The following is a 15197-nucleotide window of genomic DNA, read 5'->3' on the forward strand; positions in this document are numbered from 1 at the left end:
TTGTCATTGCATCCTTTTATTCTTCTCTGAAGTCTCTGCTTTCCAGGATTCAGGAGTATCTTCTAGGTACATTACTTGCATTCCTTAACCCTAGCCACATAATTCTGCATTGGACACATTAAGACACAACTTATTTAAATTGTTCAATTTATGAAGTAATCCACTCTGTGCGATGGTTCTGCATTATTGTCTTTTCCTCATGTACTCACTCCAACAACTTTGTCACAGCCACAAATAAAATCAGTGGCAACACTATTATGACTTCTAGACCACGATGGAACTGTTGGGCCATAACTGAGGTTCCAACTCTGCAAACAATCCAACTGTTTGGTTATTTCTGCAATTTTAACCTATTTCTTTAGAACTGTTAGTCCATCAACTTTTAAGCCATTTAACATGATATTGAAACTAAGGGAGACTTGGTGTGTGTAGTATGAAGCACGTTACCGAAGTCTGCTCCCTCTACACAATTGTGCTGAAACTTCTCACCTACTCAAGCAATGAAGTTTGGTGTGTTTCCCAAGATCATTTTTCCTTAACCCACATGTACTGGTTCTGGTTATATTACTACCCTTTTATTCCTTATCAAAGAAATCATGTTTTCTTTTCCATTATTTTGATTAGGACTGACTTTTAACATGATGGGCTGGCTTAGACAAATGGGACCTGGCCGATATCACCCTTTCTGAAATGGCTTAAGCCTTTTTAGATTTACATTTATTGTTGTAAATGAACCAGCCACCTCCTCTGCTGACAAAGGCCAGCAGGAGTGCACTTTGAGGTGTGTATCACTCTACATTTTCCCCATAGCTTTACTTCTCACTAGGCATTTCCTACCTATTAGTGTCCAGAAACAGATTATGAGGTCTAACAGACCTTTGTTCTGACAGCTTTTCCTTTGTTACACTAATTTTTAAGACTCCAGGGTTATTTGGACCTGCAGATTAAACTATCAATAGAATGACTTCTTATCCCTCATACTTCCTTCGCTTTGGGACATATTTTTACAAGGATTCCTTTTCAGTGTAACTGTCCCAAATACACCATGCATGAAAGTCAGCAGCTACTACAGTCATGAAGTAAACACTTTTACTACTGTTAGGTAATCCTTCTTACTCCTTCCTTTTTAGTCCAATGACTGTGGGTAAACATTGGTGCATGTGCAATACTATTAACAACTAAAAGAGAATGTTATGGAAGACATTAGATCCTTGGATAAGATGGCAGTATTTCCTTTTTATAGCTGAGTTTCAAATAGAAGCTGGGAGACAGAAAAACTATTCAAGCATTTTCATGAGAATATATTAACAGGGGACTATTCTGGGAGAAATTAAAACAACCTCCCTTCACTTTCTTTCCTACCCAGTCTCTAATTCCCCTTCATCACTGTGGCTGTATAGGAAGAATAGGAAAAGATCATTTCATCAGGCTCAGTATGTTTACTGGACAGTGGAGTAACCTTGACTCAACTCAAAATGACCCTTCATTGCCACCTGATGGGTTCATCAAGGTTGAAGAGTGGCTACTAAAACAGGATCACATAACTGGATGATAAAGTAACTATTTCATTGTAGATCAAGAAGCAAACACATCTCTACCCAAAGGCCTTTAAACCAGGCACCATAAAGCTGACAACCCTCAACTTAGCCTCTTATAACCTCAGGCTTAACAGGAGCTTCAGCTCAAGAAATCTGGGAGTGTTAGTCCACACACTGGTGTTTGCTACAGATGTTGCCAATACCTCAAAAAGGATCTAAATAAGACACAAGATAAACAGGAAGGAACTATGACTGAAAATGGCTCTTTACCAATTTTTACAATTTAATCTCAAGTACATTATCAATGAGATGGATGGATTATCAGCCTCACTGACTTACAGCTGTACCAGTTTTTCATGACTTGACAGACACACCAACTCCTTTTACTATCACCTAGATGGAACCTGACGGCAACATTGAAATAGCCAATGGGATAACTAAGTGTCCGAGTATGAAATTATGAGCAGGTATCTCCAGAACTATGACTGCTAAGTTCCAGTATAATTTTAAGAGGATACTCAGCAAAAGCCACCAACTTCATTTGCCTTTGTGAAGAAAGAGATACCTACTGCTGAGTGACACCAAAACAAACTCTAGGGAAAAGTATAAAGGAACAGTGGATCACAGGTAAAATTAGAGGTGGAACACAACAGTTTTGTTCACAGGACTGAACAACTGAGCTATAAACTTACATACAAGCTGTATTCTGTCTCTCGTGTATCAAAACTGACACAATCCAACCACTAATCAAGGCCAGAAATCTTATTGGTTACAATATAGTTTTACCCTTTTCCTACTGAACTCTTCAAAAGGTGCAAGTTACAAAAACATTCCTGCAAGTTAACCTGTGTTGTTCCAAAGTTGTGCGAGCACACCTACTGTATCTGCAGTTTCCAAGTGCGTTCTGCCCTTGGACACCTCTGTGGGCTGTGGGAGCAGAAAGGGCTGTGAATATCAGCTGCAAACACAGCTTCCTTCCTGGCAGCTGCACCCATGGGAGTCACCCTGTTTCTGATCACACCAGGTTGTCTGTGGCCTATTGGAAACCAGAGTGGCTGGGGACAACATTTAGGTGATGGCTTCATCAGAACAAAATTACTCAAATGATGCCGATGACTCAAAATCTGCTGGTATCTGGCTCCTGAGTGGTAAAGAACGACAAGGTTGAGGTGAAACATTATAGATTTACAGGGTAAATGGCCAGCCAGTCAAGAAGTTGAGATTCAGGTATTGAAAAACATCCAGCCATTTGCCTTTTAATGGCATTACAGTTTTCTGGAGGTCTTTCCCTGCAACGACATGACAACTAGATACACTGAATCTTTGAGGGCAATGTGCCCTGTATGCTGAATTTCCATTCCCTATGTGAATGAAAAATAGAATAAAAGGTCCTTGGAACCAAAGAGCTTACAGGACATCCTGCTGTTCATTATAATTTTCTACGCACTTTACATTTGTTGAAAAAACTGGCTTAAAAAGCATAGAATTATTCAAGTTGGAAGGTCCTTCTGCAGATTTTCTCATCCAACCCTCCTGCTCAGAGCAGGGTCAGCTACAGCAAGTTGCTCAAGGCTGTGTTTAGTTGGGTTTTGAGTATCTCCAAAGACAGAGCCTTCACAATCTCTCTTGGAAATCTGTTCCACTGTTTTGAATAAATTCACAGTCTTAAACATAAGGACAAAAAAATAAATTTCCCGTTTTTTTACTTTTCTGTATTATATTTATCTTGCTGTTGCTAATGTATCCACCATCATCTTTCTCTGCTTGTTCCTTTAGCCTCTTCCATCCTGACGAGAATACTTACTTATGACTATTTTACGTTAGTATCACATGTAAGGTCAAGCTCGGAAAATCTTTTTAGGGTAAATATTTTAGGACTCCCTCGTGCAACACAGGTCTGGGCTTGATTCTACAAAAAGTTTAACTCCAATCTTCATGGAACTGAATAAAATAATTTTTGAAGTATTATGGTGTCTCAGTATTATGGTGCATTGGGTTTGCATGGCCAGGTTTTGGTTGGAGGGGTTACAGTGGTGGCTTCTGTAAGAAGCTGTCAGGAGCTTCCCCCACATCCAGCAGAGCCAATGCCAGGCGACTCCAGGATGAACCCCCTGCTGGCCAAGGTGAGCTCATCAGGAATGACAGTAACACCTCTGGGATAACATTTAGGAAGGAAAAAAATATTATTTCCTAGATGTAATTGCAGCCAGAGAAGAGCAGAGTGAGAACATGTGAACAACTCTGCAGACACCAAGGTCAGTGGAGAAGGAGGGGGAGGAGGTGCTCCAGATGCCAGAGCTGAGATTCCCCTGCAACCTGTGCAGAAGTTCATGGAGAACTGTCTCCCATGGCAGGGACACCATGCTAGAGCAGGGGAAGGACTCCTCTCCCTGAGCAGTGGCAGAAACAACCTGTGATGAACGGACTGTAACTCTCATTCCCTGCCTCCCTGAGCCACTGGAGGGGGAAGAGGTAGAACTTGGGAAGGAGGGAGGGGTAGGGGGAAGGTGTTTTTAAGATTTACTTTACTTCTCATTATCCTGCTCTGATTTTGTTAGCTGCGTCTCCTAGAACGCTTCCATCAACGCTGCCTCCGAACAATCTTAAACACCCACTGGTCAGATTATGTGACCAATACATCTGTTCTAGAGTAAGCAGCAGTCACAAGTATTGAAGCCATGTTGTTGAGAACACAGCTGCGATGGGCAGGGCATGTCTCCAGGATGAAGGACCACCGCCTCCCTAAGATCTTGCTTTATGGTGAACTTGCCACTGGCTGCCGCATGAGAGGAGCCCCGAAGAAAAGATACAAGGACTCCCTGAAACAACATCTCAGCCATGGCCATATTGATCACCATAACTGGTCTACTCTGGCCTCAAATCAGGAGGCCTGGAGACACACCATCTATAACGCAGCTGTCTCCTTTGAGAACACACGCAGGATCACTCTCGAGGAGAAAAGGCAAGGCAGAAAGAACCGTGTATTGCAGAATACACCACCTAAGGAGTCTTTCTGCTGTGCCTTTTGCAATCGGATATGTCTGTCACGTATTGGCCTCATAAGCCACCAGCGTGCCTGTAGCAAATGTGGATAGAGCCTTCCCAAATCTTCGTTTGCAAAGCCTAGCCATGATATACTTCTCATTATCCTGCTCTGATTTTGTTAGTAATAAATTCAATTAACATCCCCAATTTGAGTCTGTTTTGCCCTTAGGTACTTGGTGACTGATCTCTTCTGGTCCTCATCTCAACTCATGAACCTTTGTTATACTTTCTCTCCCCTGTCCAGCTGAGAAGGGGAGTGACATCCAGCCACAATCAACCCACCTGGGTAAAGCTTGCAGGGTGCATGTTTATCAAACACTACACTGAAATAAACTACAGGCATTGCCCAAATTACATTTTATGCCTGTGTGTTAAGATAGAAAAGTCTAGTGTGTAAAATGAAAGTGGAGTCAAAGCTGAAACGGAGGTTCATTGGCAACATAAACACCACACATTTGCTGTTCTCAGCCAGATAAGTCACATTTGCATCATTTGATAAGTGCAACAGCCAACTTCCTCCCAGTTTACTTAAATGTTAAGAACGCCCCTCAAGAAAGCCTCCTCGAGCCCTACACAAGAACACCAACCAATCTGAAGGTACCTCCTCATCTCCATGAGGTTACTCATGGCACGTAATTTCTAATGCCTCAAAAACTTTAGGATGCATCTTTCATGGATGAACAGCAACTCTTTCCTTAAAAAAAAAATTAAATTAATTTTGATTAACTTTCATGACAAGGATGAGAGAACACTTCTAGGAAGGGCTTGGGTTTCGACGCCACATTATTTCCAATTTTCTATGGCCCACAAAATGCGACCCCCCCCTGCCCTGGTACTGCTGTTATGTGAGTGACAGCGCCGTCCCGCCATGCGTGGAGGGGCCCCGTTCTGCGTGGGGACTGGGGGTCCAGCACCGCGCCCCGCTGCTTCCCGCTGTCCTTCTTGTTCCCAGTAATTCCCGTCGGCGGCCGCGCCCCGCGCCAGGGTGACCCGAGGCCGCGCAACCCGCGGCCCTCGGCCCGCGTCCGCCCCAGCGCAGAGCCCTCGCACCCTAAAAACCTGCACCCTAAAAGCCCGCACCCTAAGAACCCGCTCCCCGCCGCGTAGCCCCGAGTCCAATCCCGCGGCGGGGCCGCGGAGTCCCCGGAACGCACGGCGGGGCCGGGCCGGGCCGCAGGCCTGGCGGAGCGCGGGAGGGACTGGCCCGGCATGGAGGGTCCGGGCGGGGCGGGGGTCCCGGGGCACCGCCGCGCTCCGGGGGGCGCACGCCGAGCCCCGGGCGGCGCAGCGCGGCCGAGCCGCGGCGGAGGCGGCGGCAGGAGGAGCCGCGGGACCGAGCGCCGCCGCGCCGCCCCCGCCCCGTCGCCCCGACCGCCGCTTCGCCCGCCCCGCACACAGGCCCCCGGCCCGCCCGGCCGCCCCGGCCCCCGCGGGCGGGCGGGCGGCCCGAGGCGGCGGCGGCGGCGCGCTCCCTTCCGCCTGCTCCTGGGCTCTCTCGGGCAGTGACGTGACGTGCTGACGGCGGGCCCGGCCCGGGGAGCTTGGCCGCTTCCACTCAGCTCCGAGCTCGGCCCCTCCCTCCCCTCCCGCCCGCCCGCCCGCCCCGCCGCAGCCGCCGCCGCCGCCGCCGCGCTCGGCCCAGTCGCGCTGAGAGAGGCCGCGCCGAGGGAGCGCCGCCGCCCGCCACCCGCAAGGTAAGAGCCACGGGCCGGGCCCCGCCGCTCGCCCGGCCCAGGCCTCCCCCTGCCCGCGCAGGCCGCGGCGCAGGCCGCGAGGAGGCCGCAGCTAGGCCGCGCCAGGGCTCCGCCACAGGAGCGGGCCGCGGGCTCCGCGCCGGCGGGTCCCGCACTCCCGGCGCGGCCCGGGGCGGCAGGGGGAGCGGCGTGAGGAGTGCGGAGCGGAGGTGGGTGGCTGTGGGCCCGAGAGGGGGCGAGCGGGGCCGGTGAGGGGCCCCGGGCCCGGCCGGGGGGGGTTCGGAGGTGTCTGGAGGAGGAGACAAAATGGCGGCGCGCGGGGGGGGTGGTTGTGGAGGGCGCCGGCGCCATCTTGAATTAATCGTTCTCACAGCCGGGGCCCCGCGCGGGCCGGGCCGGGCCGGGCCGGGCGGGGCGGGGGAGCCCCGGGGCTCCGGCAGGGACCGCCCGCAGCCTCCACACCCTCCCCGCCTCCCGCCTCCCGCTGCCACACTGCGAGGCGCAGCGGAGCGCGGCGCGTTGCGGCCCGCGGCGGGTCCCTGCGCCGGGGCTGCTGGCCGCGTCCCTTCCTTGCCCCGCCATCTCCTTCCTCTGCTCCCGGCCGGGAACTCGGGCAGCGCTGGCTCGGGGGCTCCGGGAGCTCGCCCGCAGCTTCCTTCGCTTCCCCTCCCGCCCCGCGAGGAGCCCCCCGTTCCCCTTGAGATCCCCCTTGGTGCTGGTTCAGAGATGCGCCTGGGATCGATTATTTCCCTAATTTAGGATTCATTAAGAATATGACGCACAACATCCCTACGAAACCTGGATAAAACCCATTCCTTTAGCCAGTATCTGCAAATGCCTCACCACTGAACTACAACAAAGAGGGAAAAGATTTGAGTTAGTTGTCTTTTTTTTTTTTTTTTTTTTTTTTTACGGAATTGCAGTGAAAACAGCACTTATCCTCCTGCCAAAACTGAGGCGGATGCATCAAGAAATAAACAGCCGAATGATCACTCTGTCACATTTGTAACATGGTTTTTATTCTTCCATTTATGCACCTAATAATAACAACGGGGGTTATTTTCGAGACAGGAATTAGACACTGTAGGAGTGTAATTTTTTCGCCTTTGGTGTGTGCGGGACTGAGAGCGTGTGTGTGTGTGTGTGTGTGTGTGTGTGTGTGTGCCCTGCACTGCCCACCAGTGGGTCACCTGAGGAGAGCTGTGGCACTGCAGCAGCGGCGCGGGCTGAGCCCGGAGCTGCCCGGGAGCCCCGGGTGTCTCGGGGCTCTGACCCAATTGGGACATGCCAGGCGTGCCGCAGTTTTTAATGGGATGTAGCAAGGCACGACGGGAGCGTGGTTATGGCTGTACACTAAGTCATCCCAGCGTGGGTAGGGGCCAGCACTTGCACGTGGGGAATTCTGCTGTTTATGCCTCGATTTCTCTGGGAAGGGTCAGGGTTTTGCTGCGTGGATATCTGGTTTGTGGCCTTATTGCAAATTAGGACTAGGCAAAGAACTATCTTATGTATTTCTTTTTTATAAGGATGGCTTTTTTGCAGTTTCCCATTTTTCTCTTTTTCCTTTTTCCCCATTTTCCTTTTTTTGTTTTTCTGTCAGAGAAGAGAAACTGACAGTTTCTGTGGAATATTAAAGCTCTTTCTTCTAAGGAACTCTATTTTTAAAGTTGCTCCCTCTTTAAAACCTGACAGCTCGTCTGTTTCTTTTTATTTTATCTTCAGTACCATGCTAGATTTGTTGAGTCAAGGATCTGTAGTGGGGCAAGACTAGTGCACTGTCTGCATTGCTTTTCTTGACTGATTGTTCTCATGATCATTTTTATTTCGGAAGGTTATTTTATTGCTAATATATTAATACAATTTCTGCCATTAATATGTAATTTTCCATCTGCCCTTCCACTTGAAAATGTTGCCTTGACTTCCATAATGCCAAAACCAGCCAAGTCTCTGAGTAAACAGGTAAAAATCAGTTGGTAAAAAATAACTTTATGGACAGAATTAAGTGCATTTCAGAGTTGTATTAATTCTCGATCAATGTGAAGCTGGCATGGACCCAAGCAAAGTAAAAGATGGAGAGGTATAAAACCTGATTCTGGATGCCTTGGCTTTTTTTGCTGAAGTGGTAGAAGAGCATTTCCAGAGTTACTGAGATTTGAAGAAAGATACACATAGCTGAGAAGGACTAAGTGTAGGGACATGGCTGGGCACCTGCTTTTCTTTGAGAGTTTGGGTTCCCAAACTGAACTGAAAAATTGATTCTGTTGACTTCGATGCCAGAAACTGCTCCTGAGGTAGATGTCAGAATGTTTTGAAAGAACATTTTGAAAGAACTGAGAGGAGTTTCCATCCTTCTTGAAATCTTTCAGGAGAATGAACTGCTGAAATTGCTTCTTAGCCTTAACCACAGAGCTTAGGGTGCTTGCCAAGGAATTTGAAGATGTTCATTGCTGTGGTGCTTGCAAGAAGCAGCCCTGGTATTTTTTGTGTCACAGAGGTGCAGTTGGTATTCCTTCCTTTGTGTGGATGCATCTTGTGCCCCTGTGCTCACCCTCTGGTCAGAAGGAGAGCAAGCAGGAAGAAACAGTATTTTATCATCTCCTGGTTAGAATGCTCCAACCCTGAAGTGATTTCAGGATTTTTTTCTGTGGTTTTTTTTACCTCAACCATGGACAAATTATTTTATGCCTTTTGGACTACAGATTTTCATTTGGGCACCTTTATTATTTTAGATAGTTTAGTTAATTCTTGTTTTAAGTGCCTGCATCCTCCTCTGGTTCTCTTCCTGCAGCAAATTTCTGTGGGTGTGGAGCCTGTGCCCTTATGGAGCACTTTTAAAGTCTTTATGGTCCAGCACAGGGGTAAGAATTTGTGTACATTAATTTGTTGGCTGGCTCTGGGTGCAAAAGCACATTATGAGAAACCTTATTTAACGAGAGACTCATTGAGTGAAAGCATTGAAGTTTTTTCTTCTTCTTTGGAGAAAGCACCAAAGCAAACGTTTGTGGCCTTTTTAGGACTCAGACTTGAAAGTCCATGTGCCCAGGAGGCATCTTCAGTTTGTGTGGAGGCAGAGCCTTTGTTTTGAGCATGTTGTGCCCCTGTAGGTGAGAAGACCTGGCTGGTACTGAAGAGGTCCCAGAGTTACACAGTATGCAGGTGAAGGGTCTGCTGTGCTGTCACTGCTGGTGAAACTGCACCATCCTGAACACCACCAGGCAGCAACAGGAGTAGCAGGGAAGAGATGGTGTCAGTGGGCACATTTGGGAAGCTGGGAAGTAGTGGTGGAAGCTTCCTTGTCTCCTGGGTGAAGAGGATAGACAGAAGGACAGTGAAGGAGTTCCTCTCTTACAGAGACAGTGAGGAATCTGGGGAGAGGATGGAATAGAGAAAGTACATGCATGAATCATGAGAAGCAGGAATTTGTGGTGGAGTGATGGTCAGGTGGGTGGTGAAAGCAGGAAGCGGAGAAAACGAATGCCAGTTCTTCCAGTAGCCAGTGGTGAACTGACTCCTCAGGCTGGTTGGGTCACAGCTGATCAGAGACTAAAGTGTGTGATAATACAGTCCTAAAAAGCACAGACACAAAGGGTTTCTTGACTTTTTCCAGAGAGCCGGACAGAAGGTTCCATCTTCTTATGTATGTGTTGCCTGAGGAGAGAGGCAAGTTTATTTCAACCAACCCTTAGTCCGCTCTGCCTCCTGCAAAAAAAAAAAAAAATCTTCCAATTGCTGATACAATCTTGGCTACAAACTGATGAGTAGCAAAGGTTTGTGTGCATGATGGGAGTGTGCTTTAGTTAGAAGCTGGCGGGATGAAATTAGCAGGTAAAGAACATAATATAGTTGAAGGCCTATGAGAAATTGGAAAAGAAGCAACAGAAAAGAAGAAACTAAACAGTGAAGACAACACAGGAAATATGACAAGATGAATAGGAAGGACATTCATAGTAGACTGGCTGGGTGTATACTGAATAGATGGAAGGAAACCAATGAGGGTATAAATCTTGCTTAAATGACTGTATGGAGCCTTGTTATTCTCTTCTTGGTTCTGTGGCATGGCAGAGGTTGATTGCCATCAGTCCAGCTATTTCTTGCATCTGAGGCTAAGAAGCATTTTTCTTTTGCTCTTGATTCTGAAAAGAAGTATCCATGTAAAGAGTTGTTCCTGTTAATAGTGGGCGCTTCTGACAGAAATCCTTGACAGTCACAATTATTGGGAGGTGATGTACGTCCAGCTGGATACTACAACGATTTGTTAGCATAGCTGTCTTTAAAATATAGAGACCTTCCAGCTGAGCATCACACAAATACGGGATCCCTTGGAATATTTTTAGTCCACCTCTGCTTTTCCTCCAGCTCAATGTCTGGCTATATTTCTCCCTCAGTTTGTGTAAGAGACAAGGCCTGTGTGACTGCACCAGAGTCTGGACAACACCCCAAGGGAGAGTTCCAGAGATGAAGAGTTGAGAAAATTTGAGTTAAGAAATGGGGAAGTTTAGAAAATACTTGCTGTAGATTATGGTTTTATGTTTGTGTTTTGAACTAGTTAATTTTTTCCTTTGGATAGCAGTTTCCCTATAAAGACTTAATGAATGTAAATGTAGTTGATGTAATTTGGAAAAGTTATGATTCTTATGGAAACCTCGTGTAGAATCTTAATGTTTTCTCTGTCTTTTATGATAATATCACAAAAATGGCATGACTTTTGCCTGTCACTGTGAAAAATGTTTGGAGGAAGGAAAATCACATCTTCCAGTTGTCCAGAAACATGCAGGAACATTCTGTTGGCTCTTGCTGGTTCCACACTTAGAAAACTGGTTGGACTCAGTGCAAAGGAGTAGCACAAGTTTATGTTAGATTGTATTTTACCTAACTAGGTTTGCCTGATCCTAATTATAATGCAGATAAGTAAGCAGCAAAATTTAAATTGTAGTTTCACATTTTAGTAAGTTTTTCAACTTAGTGGTCTTGTTTGGTTCTTTTATTAAGAAGACTGAAATAAGTAATTATAAATTGAAGAAATGTTGACATTTCGTTCAAAAAGCTTAGAACATGACATTTAGAAACTTTTGAGAATTGGTGATACTTTTGAATACAAATGCAAATAGGTACTTAATCTTTGGGCAGGAGTTTTGAAAATATTCACAGATCTGGGTTTGAAAACATATGATGTTATGCTCTGGAAGCCATTTACATTGATGATTTCAATTCCTGAAGTGACATTAGAGTGAATTCCTCCTGATTGCCCAAGTGTGAACATGGAGACATCAAAACCAATGTTCATTTCAGATTATTAGCTCTCTGTGTTTAGCTTACCTTACTGAGCCTTATTGATTTGCCAATGCTGTATTTCCCAGCATCCAACAAGGATTTGAGTGTGAACTTGTCTAGGCTTTGTCTTAATTTCTTTTTTCTTTATAAGATAAAAAGGAAATCATATTTTCACATTTTGTTATGAGCTGCTTCTGTGTTTGTGAAGCTGTGGGGTTTTGAGAAATGAACACAGAGTTTTGGATCTTACACTCCCCTTGTTCAGCCCCTGGGTGTTTGGAGTAGTATTGCTGGAATCTCAAACAGAGGGACCCTGAGTGAAGTCTAGTTCATCTGAAAGTCATGAGGTGCTGTATGTTAACTTTCATGCACCCAGAATTTCAGCATTTCAGTGCACAGGGAGAGGCAACTTTCTTTGCCTAATGCAAGTTAAATAACCTTTTTTCTTTACCTTCTACAGACACTCTGACTGATGAGAGTTAAAGGCCATGGATGAAGATGGGCTTGAATTGCAGCCACATGAGCCAAATGCATTTTTTGATCCAACAGGTCTGTCAGGAGATAATATGTAGATAAGAGTGTTCGAATTAGATGCAATTGACTGTTGTTTATTTTGTCTTTGCTTAAAAGTGCTGTGCTGCATCAATGCTTTTGTATAGTTGTTTTTATTACTTGGAGCAATCTGAATGAGCTACTGTTCTTTCAGTCAAGTAGTAGTTGTTTGGGTATTGGGGGAGAGTCTAAAAATTGCAGATCTTTTCCAGGAGAGAAAACCTTGTTCATCTTAGTTATGTTAGCATCTACTTTTTACTTGCCTTATCTCATGTGTCTGCCTATCTTAATTGCTCACATGCTATCATGCCTGTTTTACTAAATTGCAATATAGTGTAAAAGTTGAAATGAAACAGAAGTAATTTCAGTTATTAACCACCTCATTTGAGACAATTTTTCAACTTAACTGCTATTTTAATTATGTTTTTCAGGAGCTGATGCAGCACATATGGATGGAGATCAGATTGTTGTGGAAGTACAGGAAACAGTATTTGTTTCAGATGTAGTCGACTCAGATATAACCGTGCATAATTTTGTTCCCGATGATCCAGACTCTGTAGTAATCCAAGATGTCATTGAGGATGTTGTTATCGAGGATGTTCAGTGCCCAGATATCATGGAGGAGCCAGATGTATCTGAAACTGTCATTATTCCTGAACAAGTGCTGGACACAGACGTAGCCGAAGAGGTTTCTTTGGCTCATTGCACTGTCCCAGATGATGTTTTAGCTTCTGACATAACAGCAGAAACAATGTCTATACCAGAACATGTGCTGACAAGCGAGTCAATGCATGTCCCTGAAGTTGGACATGTTGAACATGTAGTTCACGATAATGTTGAAGAAGCAGATATTGTCACCGATACTCTGGGAACAGATGTTGTTTCTGAGGAAGTCTTGGTGGCAGATTGTGCATCAGAGGCAGTGATCGATGCCAATGGAATCCCTGTGGAACATCAAGATGAGAAGGGCAACTGTGATGATTACCTTATGATTTCCTGTAAGTGTTTGGATAAAGCCATGAAAATTCTCGTGATATGGGGCTGGGTAGTGCTTGAGGGCTTAAAACAACAAGTTCCCAAACCAGATTTTCTGTATTTTTAATTGAAATGCAGATCTCACAAATGTACTCAGATAGGGGCATTTTTAGGAACATACACCAGCTAAAAGTTCTGGTGAAGCTAGTGGAGAGAAATACTGACAAATACATGTCTGATTATAAATTATCTCTCTAGCAATTTATAACACATGAACAAGAGTAAGAATTCCAGTAAAATAAATGCCATATACTTAATAACTACTGGAAGAAAATTAAAGTGACAGTATTTGAAAATACCTGTATGTGCAGGTTGCTAAGATGATTGCCAGGACATTAAGTAAACAAAATATTTAATGGAAAAGAGAGTAAAAACCCTGATTTTTGGAAGTGCAAACAACAATTTGTTATCCTTGTCTTGTTTTTTTGCTAACTCCCCGCTCCTTGCACCCCATTCATTGTTAGATACAGACAACAATATGGTTTTCTTTGCTGTTAGGATGTGTTTTCTTCTCTTGATTAAGCAAGGGACAGAATTATGCAGCTAACAAAAAGAGTAGCTACTGTTGCTCATAGCTCAAAAGCAACTATGAATATCTTACTCTCCCTTAGGAACAGTGGCACAATCCATTTGAATCGTATTTCAAAAGACTTAAATAGATGGTGGAGAAAAACAGGGCATATCATCAATCCTTTTTCTACTGAGGATATCCATCTGTGTGAACTAGAGCTTACTCTGTAACTTATTACAGTGATTACTCAGTGCAGTACCTAGGAACATCAGGGTGTCACTGCTAACATTTACTTATTGTAGGAATAGAAGAGCCTTGTTAGGCTGGTTTGTTTAATTGCCATTTCAGGCACTTCAATTTTGTCTGGCATTAAATGACTCCATTGATGAGGTGTACTCCGTGCTCTGCTTCAGTTACCTTTTTTCTTTTGTTTTCCTTTTTTTTCCCTTTTTTTCCCCTTTTTTTCCTTCTTTACTTTTGGACATTTTTGAAATGTATAGTAACTTGTTTTAATATTCTCTACTTATGGATTTTAATGTTGCTTCTCCTTACCTAGGATCACTGCATTTCTTAATTTATCATCCCTTGAGTTCCTTGAGTAACCTTGTGCAGCCATGTTTTGAGTTTATATGAGGTACAGTTAATTCTCTATTATCTTGGAAAACAATTAAATGGGATAGTGCAAAATATGGATAACATAAAATCTTGTAAAAATAAGCTGCAGGATTGTACTGAGGTGAAATAGGTCAGTGGTGCTGCTCTCTGAAATGGTACTGATCCAAACTGATAAATGCACTCTGCCAAGTGTGCTGCAGATATAACTTTCTGGTGCTGGACCCAAGTTAGATCAGATGGAAAGCAGCTCAAATGCTTCTGCACCTGCAGCAGAGTTAGAAAACAAACTGGATAATCCACCCACGGATAATTGGGGCCTGATTCTGGTGGTGATTCTTACCTGTTCCTTATCCTGGACTGTAGCCCTTTAAGGTGCTGTTGCTCCTGTGTCTGCTCTCCTTTTCTGTGCAGGTTCCTCGTGCAGAGCGAGGCCTCATGGGAGCACTTGGTAAACTGTGTCTGTGTAAATGCAGGTGAGGGGGGTGGGTGGATGTGTGTCCTGTTCATCACTGGCAGTGGCTGAAGGAGGACAGCCTGTCGTGGTGGAGGCTGCATTGGATGATCCCAGCCTAGCTGGGAAGTCCTAGATGTGCCCGTGGTCAACAGGTGGTGACTGGCAAGAAACACAGGAATGTAATTGTTCAGTTGTGCAGGGGTACTCTCAGTCATGTATTTCTGCAGTTTCGTGTTTTATTTATTATTAAATGTCTCTTGATAGTCTTGCAGTGTAGTTTGTTTAGATTCAGAACCTTGAATAAGCCAGCATTTAAGACAAGCGTTATGCTACAAAGCATACATCCTTTCTATTTGTGTTTAAAATTTAAAGTATGTTCTAACAGTTCATTTTAAAGGGAAGTTCCCTACTACCACCTACTGTGTTTAAAGCCTGCATAACAAGTTCTTCTAGTTGTGAAGGCAGAGTCTAGTTCTTTTCTA

At 45.0% G+C, this 15197-nt stretch overlaps 2 protein-coding genes across 3 annotated transcripts in view; one reads left to right on the forward strand and one right to left on the reverse strand.

Moving 5' to 3' along the window:
* LOC135410252 (collagen alpha-1(I) chain-like) lies at nucleotides 1-6899 on the reverse strand. The gene is made up of 2 exons (XM_064646794.1): nucleotides 1388-6899; nucleotides 1-1353 (listed from the first exon to the last, which is right to left on the reverse strand). The coding sequence occupies exon 1, from the start codon at nucleotides 6626-6628 to the stop codon at nucleotides 5381-5383; it is 1248 nt and encodes a 415-aa protein (XP_064502864.1). The 5' UTR covers nucleotides 6629-6899; the 3' UTR covers nucleotides 1-1353; nucleotides 1388-5380.
* Nucleotides 6182-15197, forward strand: part of ZFX (zinc finger protein X-linked) — a 24277-nt gene continuing 15261 nt past the window's right edge. For both annotated transcript variants that reach the window (XM_064646792.1, XM_064646793.1), the window contains exons 1-3: nucleotides 6182-6277; nucleotides 12009-12097; nucleotides 12532-13098. In XM_064646792.1, coding sequence (XP_064502862.1) covers nucleotides 12037-12097; nucleotides 12532-13098 — 628 coding nt within the window. In that variant the 5' untranslated portion in view covers nucleotides 6182-6277; nucleotides 12009-12036. The remainder of the gene's footprint in view (nucleotides 6278-12008; nucleotides 12098-12531; nucleotides 13099-15197) is intronic.

The sequence above is a fragment of the Pseudopipra pipra genome, chromosome 2 (genome assembly GCF_036250125.1).
Source record: "Pseudopipra pipra isolate bDixPip1 chromosome 2, bDixPip1.hap1, whole genome shotgun sequence".
In the NCBI taxonomy this organism is placed as follows: Eukaryota; Metazoa; Chordata; class Aves; order Passeriformes; family Pipridae; genus Pseudopipra; species Pseudopipra pipra.

What these genes read in the sequence shown, in the direction of transcription:
- LOC135410252 (XM_064646794.1), bottom strand. Translation starts at nt 6,628, where the DNA reads ATGGCGCCGGCGCCCTCCACAACCACCCCCCCCGCGCGCCGCCATTTT.